Below are 20,966 nucleotides of genomic sequence, written 5' to 3' on the forward strand. Positions count from 1 at the left end.
ACAGTGCAGACAGAGCACACTCTATGGGCACAGTCCTCTTGGACCGCACGGCTCCGGCACGCTCGAACTCTGGACCAGCATCTTTGTAAAGCTCCCTCTAACTTCCCATCATCTCCCTCAGAGCTTTCTCTGGCCCGAGATCAGACCTCTTAGGCCTGCACAGTCCAGTTTGGGAACCGCCGGGCACAAGGGACTGTCAACACTTGAAACATGCCTAACTCCAAACCAAATGCTCTGGGAGTATAAAATGCATGCTGGACCACAAGGCCTTAGTATGAAAAAGAAAGTGTAAAATATCTTAATATTTCACATGTTGAGATGCCAATGTTTTGGATATCCTGGGTTAAATAAAATATATTATTGAGCATGTGCTCGCTAGAGAGAGACAGAGAGAAAGTGAGAAATTACTACCCGGGGGTAAGGGTCATACCGCAGTCCCCTTTCTGCCATTCTGACGCCATACCTGCTTCCAGCCCTCCAGCTCCGTCACGAGTACTGTACCACCTCTCTGTCTCTCTCGAGTATGAGATCTCCCATCTTAGCCTCAGTGTCTCTCCTAACTCCCCAGTCTTATTTACTTCCTTGTCCTCTGCTCGGCACCTCCTCCCCACAGGAGTCTCTCTTCCTCCCCTGTCCCCAGTCTCTCTCACAGCCTAGGGTCTCTTCCCTGCAGCTTCTCCCCAACTCCCAGGCCCCACACTTCGTTTTGCCTCACTCTGAGCCTTGCTTTGACAGCCCTGATTTCCCTGTATCTGTCTATCCCTACTCCTCACTTCTCTCCGTAATTTATCAAACGGCTTGGTAAAGAGGTGAAGTTAGGTGATTCTGGTTTCCTTCAGTTTAATCTCCTTTCTCATCTTCAGAGACATCATGGCAAGAAAGCAATTAATTATCCCAGCAGCTCTGGTCTGATGAGTTACACTTTCCGAGGTTTTTCCTGAACTCACTTGACTGTCAAAGATCTCGAGGCTTAAGCTCTCTCTGGCTGACTCGGTTAAATCCCGGGACTTTGGTGAGCATGCATTAACCATCTCCTCCTGGCAGACCAATTAAGTCCTGAGTCCCGATGCTGGCCTGGTTTGTTCACAAGGTTTGTGCAGAAATGAAGTGAACTTCTAACCCTGTTAGGGTAAACAACAAATCTCAAACATAATTACATCTCCCTCGAAGGGCACCGTCGCCCCCACACATGCAGAGGAGGGTGCCCAGGGCGGCTGCTCAGGAGTGTAGACAGGAATGTGTGGGAGCCTTGGCACTCCTGTCACTGGTGGGCAGTGTTCTGGCATTTGCTCTGGCCCTTCCTGCCAGGCTGGTAGCTGGCTGTCACCAGGGAAGTGGCCAGCTGGGAGGAGCTAGCTCTGCCAGGAGAAGTCTGGTGGGCTCTGTGTGCGCACAGCAGCTGACTGCTCGCTTCCCGAGGGCTCAGAGGCCTGCCTGCGTCCATCGCCTCTGCAGCCTGCCCCACCAACGCGGGCGAGCACTCGGCACGGCAGGCCCCCGTGGAGCACTGCCCGTCCATTCGCTCACTTAGTCCTCACATCCAGATGAGCGCGTTGGCAGCCCAGAAAAGTGAATTGCTCAAGACCAAAGACTGGAAAATAGCCGAGCAGGGCCTAGTCCACGCATTATTAAGTCTTCCACACTTGATTCCTCATCTTTAACTTTACTCCCTTCACTGAAGTCTCCCAGCTTTCCCTTATTTCTGACAAGTCATAAACTGCTTCCTTGTCCCTACTCCCAGCTCCCCTCACCCCAGCCATTTCTTCCACCCCCTTTCAGCCCGTGGTAATGGAATTAGACCTTTTTCCGGATCTCACCTCCACTGCCCTCCCAACTTCTACTCCTACTCTTCTCCCTCGACCCCCCTCAGGAGACTCACAGATCTTTCAGTGTGATCTCTGCAGTGCGAATCTGGTTATTTCACCATCTGGATGAAAGGCATTGCCAGTGTTACCTGATCTGGACCCACCGCACGATGTGCTCCCTGCCCCACCTGCGCCAATCACACCTGCCTTCTGGGTCCCAGCCACCCCTGCTCCTGTTCTCCCTCCTCACCCTCCGAGGCTCAGCTGAAGACATTCCCCTAAAGGCTTCCTGACACCCTCTCTTTCAAGGTGGGACTCGCTGCTCCTCCGGGCCTCTCCCAAACCAGGAATCTCTATGGACACATTGACCATACTGTGCTGTGATTTAGTCTTTCCTACAGGACCAGGTTTCCGAGAGCAAACACATTCCCTTTCATATCTGCCAGTGCCCTCCACAGTTCAGGCTTATCACTGGTGTTGACTCAATCACTTTCCTCACTTGTGCCTAGAATTTTAAGTGTTTGCTCTAGGGCCTGCATGCTCGCTGGAGAGAGAGAGAGAAAGGAAAAGTGAGAAAGCCCCTCCCAGGGGGATGGGCATACTACAATCCCTTTTCTATTCTCCTCTCAGAATTTTAGGCTTGCACGCACTCTCACCTGGCATGTTTTTCAAGCTTCCAGGTCTGGGACTTGAACTGTGCAGTTATGTGGTCCAGCACCTTAACTGCCACACCACTGGCTGGCCCTATTTGTGCCTCCTTTAACACAGTCCCCCTGGATAACAATTTTGGAGTTGCACAAATGATATGGGGGAGGGGGGGTCTTCAAAAACTTCAAGAAAATTAGGAAATAACTTTGTAGGTCTTCAACATTTTTTCTGTATCCAAATAAATTCCACTTTTAATTTAATTTAATTAAGTAAATTAATTAATTCCATTTTTTAAAATTCCACTTTTCCATGGATTTTTGAAGTTCCCCTGTACAGTTGGCCTTAGTCCCTGCCCCCCAAGAGATTTTGCTATTCCTGGTGAGATGGCAGATAGCTGCTCAGAGAGGGCAACAAGGAAACAGTTTCCAGTTTAAGAAGTGTTTCACACCTCTGTGCCCCCCCCCGACATAATTTCAATAATGATAATTCACTATAACAATGGTGGTGGTCACTATTAGTGGTAACGAAGAAATAGTAACTAAATATGGCGTGTGCCAGGAACTTACATTCAGGATTATAGACCGGAGGTGCTTCTGTGCAAATGCGTTGGCCATGTCCTACAGAGAGAGGGAAGAGAAATGAGGCCAGGGGGAAGAAACACCTGCGGCTGCTCTCAAGAGAGCGGCGATGTCAGTTCTGAGCCTTTTTCTCTTAAATGTCTTCTTTTCAAAGGAAAAGTGGGTGAATGGAAGGAAATCCACTGACCAATAAATGTATTTTACATTCTGAAAAATTCTTCCACTTTTCTCTTTCAGGAGTGCACATGAACTCACGTAGGGTGTCCCTCCCTAATGGCACACGAGACAGCACTGTCTTCAGAGAGGGACAAGGACTCCTTGCGGCTCGGTGAGACACATGTGCTACAAGGATGCCAGACGACGGACATGGCACGTGGAACACAGAGCAGTGCTGGTTTCCAAGCCACATGCATGGCTCCAGGTGGTCCCCCGCCACAGCTGGGAGGGAGTCTGCCAGACAAACCCCGACAAGGGAAGGGCCTTGGCCGGCAGCCCCCTCCCCTCCCCTGGCCCTCACAGACAGGCTGGGGCAGGACACGCTCAGAGTCAGTAGGCTATGATCCACTTCTGACTGGCTCAGGGAACAATCTCGGGGTGCTTCAGTAACTTTTCATAATAGAGTCGCCTTTTTTATCATATTAGCTTCAGATTTTGACATTAATGCTTTATTTATTTAGCACAGTCGGGAAACAAAGTATCCTCCAGAAATTAATCTTGTAGGGAGCAAAGCTTTAAGGGCTCTCTGAGAACCACGGTTCTGACCATTCTCATGCAAATCTTTTAAAAGACACTATATACACTTCTTTATTTCTGAAGAGACGACAATGACTACAATTTAATCATTGCCAAGGACTTGGCTTCATGAAAAAGAGCAGCGGTTATTATTCTGTGTTGTGACACTGTAATACCCCGAGGAGCTATTGAAATGTGAAGCTATTTTCCCCTAAACAAAATGGTCCCAGATTACAAGGCTTTTAATTTTTCTGACAGCTTTTCATAATTCCTCTGCCTCCTCCTTCCCATGTCAGCCCTCACGTCTTACTAATGTTAATTAGTGTAACTTCACTTTCTGAACTGCCGCCTTGATTAATTTTACAGCTAATTCTAAATCAAGGGGCCTGAGGGAGCTGTCCCACCTCTCCCATGGAGTAATGTCCATGCCCGCTGTCATTTTTCTCGGAGCTGAAAGGCCTTTCTCTCCCACTTCTCGGTCGCCAGCCAGATTCCAAAGGGCTGACGCTGCCAGGAACACTGCATTTTACTCTGCATGCTCTGAGCACATATTGGCCGGCAGAGGAGAAAGGTGGCCTAGACGCTTCTTTGATGGTTATGCGAGGTCGGTTGAGATTAAATCTTGCTCTGGACAACTCGCAAGGTCGGTAATTGACAGAGGACGACCGCGAGAATATAAAGGTCTGAGACCAAAAGCTTCTCCGTGGTGCCGAAGGGGAAGCTCTCGTCCTCTTTCATTGCCTCTGTAAAAGCTGACCTTCCCAAAGCTCCCTCTGACCGAGAAATGAGCACCCAAACTCCCTTTTGTCAACTGTCTAAACCTTTCAAATTCCTACGGTGTACTAAGAGTCCAAAAAGGACAGGATTTACCTCCGCTCTCCTGCTATATAGCCAGCTGGCAGGCAGCGCATCGTGGTACCGTCTTGCTGGAAGTCCCAGGCTGTTTCCGAATCTGAGCTTCCCCGGGTGAACCACAGGCCACATAAAGGCAAGTTTCAAAGGCAAGACTGGGCCCCATTCCCTGGGTCAGGCATCCCCTAATCCTTTCTATAACTTCTGTCTGCAGGGTGTCCCCACGTGTCCTTACGGATAAAACAAACACAAAAGCTTCCCTAAACCTCGAGGTCAGACCAGGAGGAAACCACTGCCCAGCTCTGCCTCCCCACCTGGAAGAAGCCAGGGCCCCTTCCACACGGCGGTGCTACTTACAGTGACAGGCAGGTCTAGAGGATTAAGGTGCTTGTCCTGCCGGCAGAAAGCAAAAAGCACAGAGAGAAGCAGACGGAATGAGCTTTCAGCTTACATTCAAATGAGGACCAGAGGCAACAGATGAACAGAGCCAAGCCATCCAGAAAAGACAAGGACGACAAACCACACATGCTTCCGGGCCTCCCTAGAATCTTCTCAGAGCTTGGTACACCATCCCATTGGATGTCATCTTACTCAGCCCGGGATATTGACAGAGGAATAAAAAAAAGGTTTATTTTTGTACATACCACTGGGACTTTTATCAGAGAAATCTAAAATGTCATGTTGGCAGGGCCCTTAGAGATAATTTAATCTGGCCCTTCATGGAACAGAACCAGAAACTGAGCCCTAGAAAGGTTAAAGACACTCGCACAGTCACAGCAGGAACATATTCAAGAGTCCCAGGCCCCTTGACTGCTAGGTCAGTGTTAGTTGCCCCACCCAGCTGAGTCCTGGTTTCTTCATTTGTAAAATAAGGGTCTATGACATCCTCGTGGGTGCCTGGCGCAGATGTCACTCCCACATTTCACATGAAGAAACTGAGGTTTGGAGAGCAGAGCTATCTGTATAACATCACACAGCCAATGATTGGGGGGAAAAGATGCTTAGAATCTGGACCAGAGAACCTTGACACTGAAACTTAGTGCTAACTCCCACCGTTTTAGACCCGTTGGACTTAAGCGATGCTTCTTCTCCCTTAGTCTTGATCCTGTAACCCAAGGTTAGCAAACTATGGCTGAAGTCGGCAGGGAGCATATGGCTGACCGCAGTTCAAGTCCCAGACCTGGTGGCTTGCTTTCTTGCCTTCCCTCTCTCTCTCTGGTCAAACTAAGATAATAACAATAGATAAAATTAAACAAATTATTATTTTTTTATTTTTTGGAGAGGTTTTTGCTATAGGGCATGTGCACTCGCCAGAAAGACAGAGAGAGACAGAGAGAGAGACAGAAAGCGAGAAATCATCCCCCGGGGGATGGCCACGCCGCAATCCCTTTTCCTCCATTCTCCTCTCGGGATCTTGGGCATGCATGCACATGTACCCAGCGTGAGTTTAAGCCACCGGGTCTGGGGCTTGAACTGCGGTCGACTACATAGGGGGTTCAGTGACACAGCCATTACGCTAACTGCTGGTCCCAACAAATTATTCCTTTCTGAAATGTAACCAAGGCAAAAGATGTACACTCTTGTTCCCTGAAATAACTCATGATCTCTTCTTAACATCTTTCTTTAGGTTTACTTTTTAATTATAATTCAATATCAATTTCTAGAAAACATGTCAGTCTAGAAATCATTTTCAAGAGTCAGTCTTAAGGAAAATTAAAGGATGCCAACAAACCCAAAAGCGTAATCTCCCTAAAATTTCAAGGACACTGAAGGGAATAGCCACATGACATTTTCTTGAATCAGTCCAGACTCAGCTCAGGACAAATTTGTAGCCCTTCTAAGTAGCCTTCTGCACACATAGTTTCAGTGATTTCTAACTTTAAATTCCCAGGTGCAGCAACCTGATTAAGTATTGATAGTGTATAATGACTTGCAACTGAGATATATATCAAAATGACTAGGTGAATTTTTAATTATGTCAGTCAAAAATTTGAAAAATCTATTTGGAAGTATCTGAACGAAATTACGCTAACTGCTGGTTCCAACAAATTATTCTTTTAAAAAAAAAAAAAGTGGGACTGGTGGTGACATGGTAGTTGAGGGCGTTGGACTCCCACATGGTCAACAGTGGATTGAGTCCTGGAGCTGGTGGCTTGCTTTCTCTTTCTCTCTCTGTCCCTCTCTGGTCAAATTAAAATAAATCAATAAAATTAAAGAATTATTAAAAAAAAAAAAAAGCAAACTATGGTCACATTAGGCTTGTCACCTGTTTGTGTAAATAAGTTTTATTGGAAGACAGCCAAAGCCATTATCTACCTATTGCCCAAGGTGGCTGTGGGCTACAATGCAGGATTAAGTAGTTGTCACACAGACTGTATGGCCCACAGATCAGAAAACGGTTACTCTACAGCCAGAGGAAGAAGTCTGCAGGGCCCTGTTCTGATCCTGAACCCAGAGTTTCCCCTCACAGTTGTACCCTGGGCCTTCCTTAGCAAAGCTGTTTTACTGGGCTCTGACCGCAGAGCTAGGAGGAAGGACTCCTGGAAAAATGGCTGGATTTCTGTTGTTTGTGTAGTCAAGTTGGTGGGGTGAGGATTCTCTTAGAAGAGCCCAGATGAAAAGTTTGACAAGGCAGCCACAGACCTGTCGCTTGTCCTCAGGAGCCTTCAGGAAAAGTGCGTTGATCAGTGCGATGGCATAGGTCTGAATCTCCTGGTTGGAGCTGTGTCGATTGAGAAAGAAGGCAGAAGGAAATCAGAAGAATGTACAGCAAGACAATGCTTTGAGATAGTTTAAAACAGTCACTCACAGGTTGTGCTCCTGGAATGAAGGGGAGGGACTAAGCATTAATAATGGGCATGTCCTTGACTTAGCAATTCCACTGATAGGAATTCATCTTGTGCAAGATTTACTGACAAGGGGTTTCACTAAAGCAGTATTGAAAATGTAAAGAATGGGACCAGATAGTAGCGAAGCAGTACAACACAACTCTCAGTGAGGCTGATCTACATGGGAAAGTTGCCGGTTCAAGTCTGGAGACCTCCCTGTACGCACAGGACATGGAGTTGCCCACGATCCGGGGCTAGCTGAGGATGGACTGCAGTATCGAGACCCCACGGGACTGCTGTCTCTCTCTCACTTGGGAGAAATAAACTTAGGGGAAAAAATGATGAGTAATCCAAACTTCTGCATTTGCAACTCTATTTATACAAATGAGAAACTAAGTAGTTGTTTCTTTTTAATGTTAGACGGTATGCACGCATGGTGGGGGGAATTGAGGCAGAGAGAGAGGGAGAGGGGCAGATGAAGGGAAGGAGAAAGACAGTGTGCATGTGCCAGTACCCTTCCAATGGGCCTGGCCACGCCACCGCAATCCTCCTTCCTCAAACCCTGTATCCCGTCAGGATCCTAGGCACACACGCGCGCACACACACATACACACACACACATGTTTTCAAGCTGCTGGGGACAGGACTCAAACCCTGGTTGGCCACATGGAATTTGGCTTCCCCGCTCAACTACTGCAATTTGGGGCCAACCTTCTAGGTAGCTATAAATACCATGTTTTAGGGGGACCAGCAGGTGACGTGGTGGTTAAGGCACTGGACACTCCCACATGGTCGACCACAGTTCAAGTTCTGGACCTGGTGGCTTGCTTTCTCACCTTCCCTCTCTTTCTCTGTGTCTCTCTCTCCAGTCAAATTAAAATTAATAAATAAAAAAAATTTAAAAATCATTTTTTAGTATAAAATTTCTTAAATTGGGATTTGGGGATGGGCTTAGAGTATCTGTGAACCCCAGAAACAGTACAGGAATGATTCTATGTAGTTAGTTAACTATGTGATTTTTTTTTTCAAAGTAGTGAGAGTCCACAGTTGCAACTAAATTTTCTTTGTTTCTTTTTAAAGTTGACTTATTTATTTTTACCAGGAGAAAGAGAGAGAGATATACGCACATCCAACAGGGTCTTCATGCTATAACCCACCCCCAGCCTCAGGTTCCTGGACCACTAGTATGTACCCGTGTACTCAAGGAGAACTTGGGATGGGAACCAGGACCGTGCCATAGGGATCAGCATTTCAGGACACTGTGTTACTGCAGTGCCAGCAGCTGGGTCCAGGACTGGATTTTCAAAGGTATCGAGAATGCAAAAGAAAGTTTAGAACTATCTTTTCAGTAGAATCTTTGACATGGGAAATGTTTGAGTTACATTATTCAGTAAAAAAAAAAGAAAACAGCCAAAGTACGTATAGTATCTACAGTAAGATCCCAATTTTGTTAAAAATACACAGAGGGGCCAGCAGGTGGTGTAGTGGCTAAGGCGCTGGACTCCCACATGGCCAACCACAGGTTGAGTCCCCGACCTGGCGACTTGAAACTTACTCCAGGCACATGTGCATATGTGCCCAAAACCCCAGGAAGAAAATGGAGAAGGGATTGTGGCATGGCCACCCCGCAGGGGGTGATTTCTCACTTTTCCTCTCACTGTCCCTCTCTGTCTTTTCTCCAGTGAAAGCACACACTCTATGGCAAAAACAAACACACACACACACATATATGTTTACATGGAAAAAAAAGACTGGAAGGACATTCCATTTAATTTTAAATAGTGGTAATGTCCTGGAGGTGGGATAATGGGCAATTAATTTACTGTTTTGCATGTCTGGATTTTCAAAGTCTTCAACTACAAACTTATCTTACTTTATTTTAAACTAATAAAATAACTATTAAATTATGCAACATTTATCTATACATAAAATAAAAATGTATTTATATAAACTATAACCCTTTTCTGGAATCTTATAATCCTGGCTCTTGACAAGACATGGCCAGCTGCCATGCAGTGGTGCACTGTGGCTCTCTCTCCAGAGGGGCCGGTGTGCCTCTTGGTCCGTCAGGCACACCCAGGGAGTCTAATGGAAGCCACTAAGTGTCCCTCAACACCAGCCCAAACACCAGAGCACGTAAGCTCCAGGGACAGCACGGCTAAAAGTATTCACAACTGACTCCAAAGAAATGCCATGCTCCTCGATCGCCCTTAGGGAGCACTGAGGCCATTCCTAATCAGAGACAAAGGAACAGAGTGGTAGGTGTGAGTTCGGAAAACGGAACTCTATCTTGGTGTTTACAATAGCCTTCTTTTTTTTTTCATTTTAGCAGTTTTTTAATAAGAACGGTAGATAGGATTATTTTACTCCTGCATCTTTTCGATCGTTTCTTCCTTATATTGCCCTTTTCCTTTCCTACTTGGCGAGACTTGGCTTTCCGTTCAAGGATCTTTTTGTGGTCTTTGTCCAGCTTTAGTCTAGGGATAACCACCTTGCTGGGGTGAATCCCCACATGGACCGCTGTGCCATTAGCCTTTTCCCACTGCACCCGCTCAATATAGATGACATATTTCTTCCTGTAAACTTGGGCCACTTTGCCAATTTGCTGACCTTTATAGTGTCCTCGCACAACCAGAACTTCATCATCCTTTCGGATGGGCATAGATCGCACGTTGTACTTCTGCCTCAGCTCTTTGGAAAGGGGGGAAGACATTATTTTCCTTCGGATGTGGGAAGGTGCATTGAAATGCCTTTTACGGTTCTTGCTTTAGTCAGAAGTCATGAAAGGACTGAACTTCATTTTGGCCGCTGCAGCTCCGGCAATGGCCGCGCAAGAGCTACAATAGCCTTCTCACACTAATCAGCCTTGTTGGTTCTTCAGGTGTGCAAGTGAGGCTAAAGAATTCCTTAAAAGTGACAAGGAGAAATCAGGGCTGCAAAGAGATCACTGTGCTTTCCTGTTGCTTGGATTAGTGGAGAAGGCGGGCTGGGAGCACAGCAGAGTGAACTCCCACCTCTGGGAATCATGATTCCCCCTCGAACTGCCCAGGGATCCTGGCAGCATCCTGGCAATGTCCAGTAAGCTAGAAGTGAACGGGGGTCCCAAGAATTCAGTGTTTTTAATGCTCTTGTTTTGGAAAGCCCAGCCCCCTTAAACCGTGCAGACTGACTGAGAGGGAAGAAAAAGGAATGGAGAAGAGAGGAATGGTGCTCCCACGGGTTCATCTATCATCTGGTTTTATTATGTGGTGTTAATAAATGTTTAGGATGTGATGAGCTTAAGAAACAAACAAAGGCACGGCTTTGGTGGTCAGTGCTGGTTGACACTGACCCTTGCGGGCCGAGGTCATGTGGGAGGCCCAGGCTCAATTCCTGGCCCACCCAAAAAGCTGGTGTGGAGGCGCGCATGGGCAGTCCCACCTACGCAGGAGGACTGCAGCACAGTGAGTCCCTGTCTAAAGCAAAAACTCCTGAAATTACTGAGTACCTACTCTGTGCTGGCCACTGTGTTAGACCTTTTTTTAAAAAATATCCTTGGATCTTCAGTCTGAGAGGTAGGAATGATAATTCCAGTCTAAAGATGAAGAAACTGAAGCCAGAAGAGCCTTGCTGAAGGTAGAGACCTACCGTGGCAGAGCCTGGGTTTGAACCGATATCCTGGAATCCCCCTGTATATTTCCTGCTGTCTCCACAGCACAATGTTAGCTCAGTTTCATTCAACAAACACTAATTGAGAGTCTTACTTAAATCAAAGCAGAAGATACAGATGTGACTGGTCCTTGTTCCTAGAGAGCTCAAAGTTTAAAATGGGCAATAGATAATGAAAATACATACACCTATCATAGGTATGAATAGAGACTTTTGGGCCCACCCGGAAGAAAGCATCTAATTCTGTCTGGTACCAGGGGGGTGTGGAAAGACTGGGTAAAACTTTAGTCTAACGGACAGGAGAGTTACAGGGGATCTCGGCAGGTCAGGCATGATCAGGTATGAATGACAAGAGGACTCCCAGCCATAGTGTGGTAGGGATGATGAGTGAATGAACGGCACAGCAGCAGCTGGCAGCGTAAGCACAGCAGAGGTAGGACTGGGAGTCTTAAAATAAGAGGTGAGAGACAACAGACGAGCAAAGGGAGGGTGGGGAGGGGTCTCTTACTCACACCTGCAGGTGTGAGATGAGCTGTCCCACGGTGATCTCCTCTGCAATCTTCTGGTACAGACTCTGGCTGTTCAGGACCATGCTCTCTAGGATGGCCAGGGACCTCTGAAGGATGGACACGTCCACCATGGGCTGGCTCACGTACCCTGCAATCTAGACCCGGAGAGGGGTGGATCAGCAGGGAATCTCACGGTGCAAGGGAGCTGGAGCGTCTGGGTTCCTGAAACGACGAGGCCTCGCAGGCGTGATGCCCTCGCCTGGGCAGCTGTTGCTGGGTGAACGGTACCTGGCTTACAGCCACCCTGGCTGATGTGGCAGGGATTCCCGAGACATGGATAACTTGGAATCAGATTATAGCAACCACTTGAGTGTGTTTCCTCAAAATCTGAGGCTTAATCCCATTTTTTTTTTTCAAAGTAAGGGTTTACACTCAGGAAAGCTAAGTACAAAAAAGCAGAGAAAGCAGAGGATTTTACTAATACTAGAATCTCATTTGATCTCCAAGGACTCTTCTGACAAATGCTTTCTCTCTGTGCACACTTGGAACATCACAGACTGTGAGAGGTAGAAAGGACTTTGAAGTTTTTTAATCTAATCCCTCTTCTCAATTCCCATTATAATACCCTTAACATATGGTCATTTCATTTTTGCCCCAATATCTTCAGTGGTGGGAAGCCAATGACGGGCCGAATTCAAAGACAGTGGATATATTATTATTCACTGGTTTTAGTTCTGTTTTCTGAATTGACACTTTTTTACAAAGAAAGGAAGGCCAAACCAGAAGTGTTCCTTCCAATCCACTGAGTCTGATCTGAAGAGCCCAACAGGGTAACTTGAAGATTTGTAAATAGAAGGCATATTTGCAAATAAAATGTACATTTTTTAAAAGGTTTTTGCCATAGGGCATGTGTGCTTGCCAGAGAAAGACAAGAGACAGCGAGAGGAAAGTGAGAAATCACCCCCCAGGGAGATCCCTCGGCAATCCCTTCTTCTCCATTCTTCGCCTAGGATTTCGGGCATGCACGCATACACGCCTGGTGTGATTTTCAAGTCACCGGGTCCGGGACTTAAAAAGCAGTCATCCATGTGGGAGTGCAGTGCCACAACCACCGCACCACCTGCTGGCCCCACAGAGAAGGGAGAGTATAGGAAGCAGCTCAGAAGACTCAAGGACAGCATGAGCTGCCTGGCGAGGACTTTTATCCCAAGTCTCACTGACAATCTGACTCTTCTCTGACCATATTCAGTTCTGAGAACCCAGTTCCATCTCCTCAGGACAGAAAGGTAACAGTGTGGACCTTTCAAGAGTCATCAGAAGACCAGGGCAAAGGTAAAAAAATGCAGCGCCAGTGACTAGAAGCTGACCCTCACCAGAATACCTATCTTGCCCATATCCCCCCTTAAGCCTAGAGAATAACTGGCAACTGGGGGCGGAGAGGAGGACACAGTGTTGGAGGCCTCACCTGCTTGATGAAGGTGATTGAAACCATGTCCCAGGAGACAATGCCATGGTCCATGAGCTCTAAGAAGGCAGTCAGGGTGAATGCCAGCATCTCACTGTAGCTGAGGCATAAGCAACACACGCAGGTTAGCACGAGGATTTGGATCCAGGGAGCAGGTATGCAGGCAGCCACAAAAGGACAGATTTCACTGGAAACCCCTAGGAGAAATCGCTGATGTGACCGTTAAGTGTCCACACGCACACCCATCCAGATGTGGAGTACATTCAGCCCAGGTATCTACTATCAAGGGGGGGGGGGGAATAGCGAGGCTGCTAGGTGGTTAGGCTTTCGTTCTCCACACAGCTTCATCTCAGGGAAACAGAATCACTTGTCTGCTTCCCAAGACCAAAGAAGACATCAGACCTTTACAAGCTCTAACACTTGTCAGGGGAACCTAGGAGACCTTATGACCCAGGTTAACTTTCAGGCCAGGAAACAGCTGAGTACCTGGGAAAGGTTACAAGATGTAGACAGGGGTGCAGCTTCTGTTACCCATTGACTAACCATGGAGATTTTATCTTTTCAAACTCCCATTTCTTCCTCTCTAAAATCGAGTTAGTCTCACAGCATTAACCTCAGGGGGTCGTGCTGAGGGCAAGATGATGATGTACGCAAAGTGCTTCTCATATTGTGGGAGGAGAAGGTGCATTCAAACATTTTCACTCTTCCTTACACAGTGAATCCTTTACACAGCTGTACAGTGGTCTGTAATTAACCGTCCGCATTCCCATCCACAAAGCGTGTCCCAGCGCAGTCTCATGAACGATACTCCCAACGATGCTGCAGGATAGGTATTATCCCCATTTTAAAGAGGAGGAGACCGAAGCCAGTCTAATCCTGCGTCCTCAAAAGCTTGGAGGACTCCTGCGTCAGTGCCGATGGCAGCTGAAGACTTCAGTGAGGACAAAAGACCCAAGACTGAAAACAAACACTTAGGATGAGCTGCTGCCACGTGGTTGAAAAATCTGCATAGTTAACGGGAACCTAAGCATCTGTGTGCACACTACTGATCACCAGGCACAGCTTCCCACCACACTGGGAGCTCTCTCTGGAGCAGTAAACAGATGTTCATGGTATGTGGCAGGGAGATGGCCCAGAGCTCGTGAAGGTAATCTGCAGTAAACCAAAACGCAGTGCACGCATGCATGTGAGGTGTGGGAGTGCCAGGCTCTGTAAAGGGTAGACTGACACCTGTGCTGGGAGATAATGGACAGTCTCACCACTCAGTGCTCCCTGTCAGGCCAAGCATTTCCATAAATTAGCAGGACTGACTAGACTGACCACCCTCCTCCTGACTCCTATGGCCCGTTTTGACGACTCACTGTGCACAGCGCTGTTCTGTACTGTTACTAACTTTGCAAGAGCCCCACTCGACTACCAGAGTTGGGACCACAACAGTGAAGCAGACCTCCCTGTGTGGACTCCGGTGCCTGGCATACTGCTCTGTCTACAGCAAGTACCCAATCGACTCTTCATCTGGCTCAATGGAAATCTTCAAAGTCTCCCGGAATGAGCCCTCAGGAATACTCACTGGGACAGGAGCTTGGTTCCACTCTCCACAAGCCTTGTCAGCACGATGATGCCATCCATGTTGATGAACTCAGTAGCGAAAGTCACGTCAGCAGAGAGCTTGGCCAGCTCCTTCATGGCATCCAGCCGGGTCTCCATGTTGGATGACTGGGTCCTCTCCATCAGCTGGCGTGCAGCCCGGGACTGTGAGACCAGGGACAAGACGCATACCATCTGCTCCTTGTGGCAGGTAACTACCCTGCGGTTAGCTCACAGGGGCCCTTCTGCGAACATCCAAACCCGAGGCAGAACTAGTGTTTCACGCTGCTTAGGAGCTGCTAAGTAAATGTTTACTGGATCAATCAGGGAATTACCAGTATGCCAAGATCAATCTGTAGTTATCTCTAGCACTCTGGTCTATGGATTAAAAAAAAAAAAAAAAATCCTACCAAGGAAATACAAGAGAGATGTAGGAGATCTACTAACTACAGCAAGTCACAGAAAAAGAGTTATTGACTCAATATAGGAGAGTTTTCTGTTAATTAAAGCTGCCAGACAGTGGAAGAGGTTTCTCCTGAGGTACTGAGCTCCTTGTCACTAAAGCAATAGAGGCGAATCTGGACAACCATCTGTCAAAATTGCTACAGAAGGGACTGTGGCATCGGGTGGAGAATTTAATCGAATGACCTTTAAGATCCCTTTCTGTCCTAGAATGTGATAAGCTTGATGATTTTTTTTTTTTCTCAACTTTCTCTCATGTCCATATCATTGTTCCTCAAAGGGATAGTCCTGGGGAAACCTTAAGAATATGAAGGAGCCAGAAACAGTTCCTTTCAAAACAGCTTCTGACAACGATGGCTGGTGAGGACCAAACCTCCTGCTGGCACAGGAACTTCTCCTAGCAGGACGCTTGCCTCCTTTCTGCAAGCCAGGGCTCAAATCCCTCCTTTCCCATTCACTGACTTCTCCTTTTGTTGAACTTATTAACTTCACAGTCAGTGCCTCATAATTTATCATTCCATCATTCTCTATGTTTTGAGTATTAATTTAATGTTCACTGCTGGAAAGGAAGAGCACGAATGCTCCTGGGGTCTGTCTTTTTTCTCACAGTGTTGAGCAAGGGACTGAGCCCAGCTCCTGCTGCTGGCCAAGAGGTCAGGCCTGCTGCCCTGCTCCCCCTTGCCTCTCCTCTGTCACTCTCACAGAGGTGGTCCTTAGCAGCACGCTGCTCTCGATGACACAGAACCCCTCCAGAATCTCTGCAGAAGTGCAAATGTGTGCTCGCAGAAAGGTCACAGGAGAGGGCAATTTGGAGAGCACTGGTCTGCAGCACACTTAGACACTTCCAACTCCAAATGTCAATTTGCCTCCCGAGACAGCATTTCTGAGCTGCTGCCTGCAGCTCCAGAGAGATGTGCTTCTGGCAGAGTCGGCTGCTCTACGCACGAGGTCTGTAAAATGCTTCGGCACCTCCATAAAAGTGAGTAACTCCCGACTCTCATATTAAATTAGCAGAGCTTGGGAGAGAATGAAGCCCTCAAGGTGAGGAGAGTTCAGGAGAGAGAGGCAGAAGAACACGATGGTAGGAATACTGGCTGAGAGGCCAGGTGGTGGTGCAGGGAAAACTCAGCTGGCCCCACCAGGGAAGGTCCTGAGTTCCCATTCTGGAACGTCCCTGAGCATTCTGAGAATGCACACTCATGCCCGTGTTCTGGGCCAGCTAAGATTCGGGGTGGATGGTGGTATGAGGACCTATTATGGGTGCCTGTCTCTGTCTTTCTGTTTCTCTGTCACATAAAAATAAATTAATTAAACATTTAGAAAAACTGGCTCAGTCATTTGTGTGTGTGTGAGTGTTTGTGTGTTTAAGTTTTGCTATAGGGTGTGCTCCCTGGAGGGAGGGAGGGAGGGAGGGAAGGAGGAAGGAAGGGAGTAAGAGAAAATGAGAACCTCGGGGGGATGGCCACTGGCAATCCCTTCTCTTCCATTCTCCTCCAGATTTTGGGCATGCACACACAAGTGCCTGGCATGATTTTCAAGTCACTGGGTCCAGGACTCTAACCACACAGTCGTCCATATGGAATCCAGCTGCCTTAACCTCACACCACCTGCTGGCCCATCAGCCACTCTTTTAGCTACATGACAAATGGCAAGCTATTTATCAGCCGAGTCTCAGTTTACTTATTTGCAATATGGGGTTATCAAGAGTACTAGTCTCACTGCGTGTTTGTAAGAAGTAAATGGTACAACATATACAGAGCAAAATACAGACATTCAGTAAATGCTCACTGATTCTACATCAAACCTCCTCTCCTCTCAGGTGAACCAGTCTCACCTCATGGAGAAGACAGATGCCGTCGTGCCTTTAACTTTTTGGCCACCCTTCTCCAAAGACACCCAGAGCTGCAGCCATATTGACTGTCTTCCTCATGGCCTTGCTGTCAAGGTGAGTCCCTCTAACTGGGCTGTGTCCTTCCTGTCCTGACCCAGTAAGGCCCTGTTCCCTCAACTACCTCCACTCGCCTGCACCTTCCAATTCCTCTCTTCCATCGTCACCTAGTCTCAAAGACGTATCAAAGATGGCAGCAGAAGTGAACAACTGAGAAGTCGGAGAGGTGGAGAACCACGTGGATAGAGGACAGGAGTGGGAGAGAGAACTTAGCTATTTTCACTTAGCCAAACTTGTTGAATTTTTGAAACACATTAATGTTTTACCTGGCTTTTAAAAGCACATCTTTTTGATTCCATATCCCCCTTGAGTTACCACCTTCCATGTCTACTTCCTTTTAATACCAAGCTTCATGCTAAAAGGGGGATACTCGGGTCCTCACTCTTTTACCTTTTCCTCAACCCCGTGCAATCTAGCCACCCCACCCAAATCTGTGTGAAGATCTCCAGTGACCTCCAACCTCCCAGATTAGTAACAGCTTTTCTATTCTCGGTTTATTTTACCTCTCTGCATTGGAAACAGAAGACCACATCTTCCTCTCTCGACACTCTTAGCGCCCTCGGCTCCTGAACCACTTCACACGCCTGGTTTCCTTGCTACCCTCCGGGTGTTTCCTTGATCACTTTTAAGAGCTACTCTTGAAGAAGTCAGGGGGGCCACCTTGGAGTCTCCCCTTCCCTACCATATCCAGTACATCGCTATATTCATCAAGGTCACCTCCCAAATACTTGCCGTGTCCATCCATTCATCTCCTTGCTGCTGGCCTTCACTGGGCTATTAACATTTCTCATCAGCCTTTTTAAAATATTTTGCTATAGGGCATGTGCATGCCAGAGAGAGAAAGAGAGAGACAGAGAGAGGGGGGGGGAGGGAGGGAGGGAAAGTGAGAAATCACCCACCAGGGGGATGGCCATGCTGCAATCCCTCCTCCTTCATTCTCCTCTAGGGATCTTGAGCACACGTGCCCAGTGTGTTTTTTAAGCCACCAGGTCTGAGACTTGAACTACGCAGATGGCCATGTGGGACCCAGTGCCTTAACTTCCACTCTACCCACTAGCCCCTCATCTGCTTCTTACTTCCTACCTTCTTTTAGCTCATCTTCCCCGTCACCAAAGTGACCTTTCTAAAAGTTAAATCTAAACCTCATGTACCTTCCTGCTTAGGTTCCTTTGATGTTCCAAGTTTTCTTTCTGGATAAAGTCCAAACCCATCAGCAGGCCATGCCGAAGGCTTTAGTACCTGGCTTCTCAGTAACTGCTACTGGCCTTCAGCCCCCAGGACTCCTGCCCTCCCCAAACCCAGCACCCCCTCTGCCGGTACACATGCTGATTTCTCTGCTTGGAACACTTCATTTTCTTCTTTCTCCAGTTAATTCTTGCTTCTCCTTTAACCTCTCAGCTAAGTGTCCCTTCTCTGGGAAGGCCTTCTGGAAATCCTAGGCTCAGCCGGACCGTCCCTTTGCTGAGTTCCCACATCTTCCTGAGCAACTTTCTCAAGACCCTTGACTGACGCCCTAGTGAGGCTGAGAGAGCGAAGACTGCCTTTTTAATCTGCATAGCATGGAACAGAGTCTTATCCATGGCAGGTACTCCTGCATGTCTGTTACATGAAGAAACTCCTTGGAAGGAAGAGTACCTACCGGGGAGATAGCCAGTTGTAAGATTGTCCCATTCTTAATGTCGCTGCGAGTCTGGGTAGCAGAGAGAAAGACAAACAAAAAATTAAGTTATTAAAATAAAACAAGAGAGTTGAACGGACAAGAACTGTCATTTTTTTCGGGAACCAGCAGTTAGTGTAATGGCTATGTCGCTGGATTCCCACGTAGTCGACCCCGGTGCATGTCCCGGACCCAGTGGCTTAGAACTCATGCCGGGCGCATGTGCGTGTGTGCCCAAGATCCCGAGAGGAGAATGGAGAACGGATTGCGGTGTGACCATCCCCCCTGGGGGGTGACTTCTCGCTTTCTGTCTCTATGTCTCTCTCTGTCTGGCGAGCGCACGTGCCCTATAACGAAAACCTCTCAAAAAAAAAAAAAAAAAAAAAAAACTGTCATTTTTAAAGTAACTGTAGGGCCAGCAGATGAGGTGGTGGTTAAGGTGCTGGACTCTCACATGGCTGACCACGGTTTGAGTCCTGGACCCAGTGGCATGCTCTCTCTTTCTCTGTCTCTCTCTGGTCAAACTAAAAAATAATGATAATGATAATAATAAATGAAATGAAATAAATAAATTATAAATAATAATAAAGTAACTGTAATGGAAGCTCTTCAGTCAGGCCCTCTTCTCCAGCCTGTCCCCTTGGCAAAGAGCTTCCAAAATCCACTTCAAGTGTCCTGGGCCCTCAGGTGGTAGAAGCCACCTTTTCTCAGCCACTAGAGGAGAATAAAGGCTGGTGCTCCCCTGTCTGTGTAGGGAGCAGCTTGTTACCCAAAAAATGGAAGGCACCTGAACACCAAGTAAGACACGCGGTGCCGCTGTCGCGTGGTTCACTTCCAAGCAAGGGCCATACCGACTGTGCTTCTCTCTTTACTAACCTGCTCGGTGATGTAGAGCTGGGGACCATCTGCGTAACGGAGGGTGTAATATTCCGGGTTTGGCAACGACCACCTACGTAAGAGGAAAACAGTACATCTTATTGGCCATTCTCCCGGCTCTGTCCGGAGCTGCAAATCAATTACTTTCAACAGAATGGCTCAAAGGGTTGGGTGGCCTGTTTGGAGCACAGTGGAAAAAACCCAAAGCTTTAGGTTGCGGTTTTAAAAGTTTAAAAAAAGTAACCTCCTCGGCCTTTGGTAAAGATTAGTATTACAGAAGAAAAAAAAGGGATAAAATGAAGGTGGTCTTAGATTCCACCAAGGCCTCAAGAAGGGCATTTCCGGACTTAATGGAAAACATCAGGATTTATAGGAGGTCTAGGGACATCGTGATCAAATATACTCCCTTCTCAAGTCCTTAATGATCCACAAGAGCCTCACGCCAGGGCCTGCCCAACTGCAGATCCATCCCAGAATCCCCGTCAAGCTCTGGCAGTGCTCCTTTTGTCTTAGCTGCCATTGTTAAAACAGATCCATTACCAGGGTTAGGGCGGCTGGATCCCACATGGCTGACCACAGTTTGAGTCCTGGATCTGACAGCCTGAAAATCATCCTGGGTTCGTGTGCATGTGTGCCCAAAATCCCCAGAGGAGAATGGAGGAGATGGGATCATGGAGGGCCATCTCCCCAGGGGTGTGTTTTCTCACTTTCTTTCTCTGTCTCTCTCTGGCAAGCACGCATACCTGATGGCCAAAAAAAAAAAAAGAAGAGGTCAGTTCCAACCTACCCGTCACAGACTTCCTTGATGATGGATGCCAGGGGCCGTTTCTGGAAGAAAGAGAAAGAGAGAGACGGTTTACCACGGCCACACCCTACTCACATCGGCCCTCTGGCCATGGGCTGGCAAGCAGTCCAGGCTCAGGTATGAGGACAGACTCATCCTGACAGACTGGAAGCCTCTCCCAAGCCACAGGGAGCCTTGAGTAGGCCAGGCCCAAAGCTCGGCCTTCCTGTGGCTGGGCTTACTCTCGGCCCATGTCTTCTTTCCTGAAGCTGCCCCCCACTACGTGCTCCCAGGGCCCTCTCCCTGCATTGCTGCTCATTTCAGAGCATACCTGGTCGATCTCGAGGAGCTGGGCGTTAGCACCTGGCCATTCGATGGCCACCTTGACGATGTCTGATGGTGGTGGCATCGTTGTCAATGGGCCCTACTTCTCTGAGACACAGACACGGCTGCCTGCAGACACACAATCGGAAAGAAGGAAAAACTCAGAGTGCAACTTTATTGTTCACTTCCTTTTCTTAAAGTTTATTTTACTCATGATAAGTGAGCACACACGCATGCAAGGCAGGGAGCAGGGAGGGAAAGAG

General features: G+C 47.6%; 1 protein-coding gene and 1 pseudogene across 3 annotated transcripts in view; both read right to left on the reverse strand.

Moving 5' to 3' along the window:
• ELMO2 (engulfment and cell motility 2) overlaps positions 1 to 20,966 on the reverse strand; it is a 47,543-nt gene that overhangs the window by 11,707 nt on the left and 14,870 nt on the right. For 2 of the 3 annotated variants that reach the window (XM_006158546.3, XM_006158547.3), the window contains exons 2-11: positions 20,711 to 20,832; positions 20,383 to 20,423; positions 19,596 to 19,668; positions 18,702 to 18,752; positions 14,636 to 14,817; positions 13,066 to 13,165; positions 11,604 to 11,755; positions 7,259 to 7,337; positions 4,973 to 5,008; positions 3,020 to 3,070 (exon numbers count right to left, since the gene is read on the reverse strand). In XM_006158546.3, coding sequence (XP_006158608.1) covers positions 3,020 to 3,070; positions 4,973 to 5,008; positions 7,259 to 7,337; positions 11,604 to 11,755; positions 13,066 to 13,165; positions 14,636 to 14,817; positions 18,702 to 18,752; positions 19,596 to 19,668; positions 20,383 to 20,423; positions 20,711 to 20,788 — 843 coding nt within the window. In that variant the 5' untranslated portion in view covers positions 20,789 to 20,832. The remainder of the gene's footprint in view (positions 1 to 3,019; positions 3,071 to 4,972; positions 5,009 to 7,258; positions 7,338 to 11,603; positions 11,756 to 13,065; positions 13,166 to 14,635; positions 14,818 to 18,701; positions 18,753 to 19,595; positions 19,669 to 20,382; positions 20,424 to 20,710; positions 20,833 to 20,966) is intronic. The other variant, XM_027775734.1, reaches the window with a different exon arrangement.
• LOC106735993 (60S ribosomal protein L26 pseudogene) lies at positions 9,792 to 10,243 on the reverse strand (annotated as a pseudogene).

This window comes from Tupaia chinensis, unplaced genomic scaffold (genome assembly GCF_000334495.1).
Source record: "Tupaia chinensis unplaced genomic scaffold, TupChi_1.0 Scaffold000602_1, whole genome shotgun sequence".
NCBI classification, from domain to species: Eukaryota; Metazoa; Chordata; class Mammalia; order Scandentia; family Tupaiidae; genus Tupaia; species Tupaia belangeri.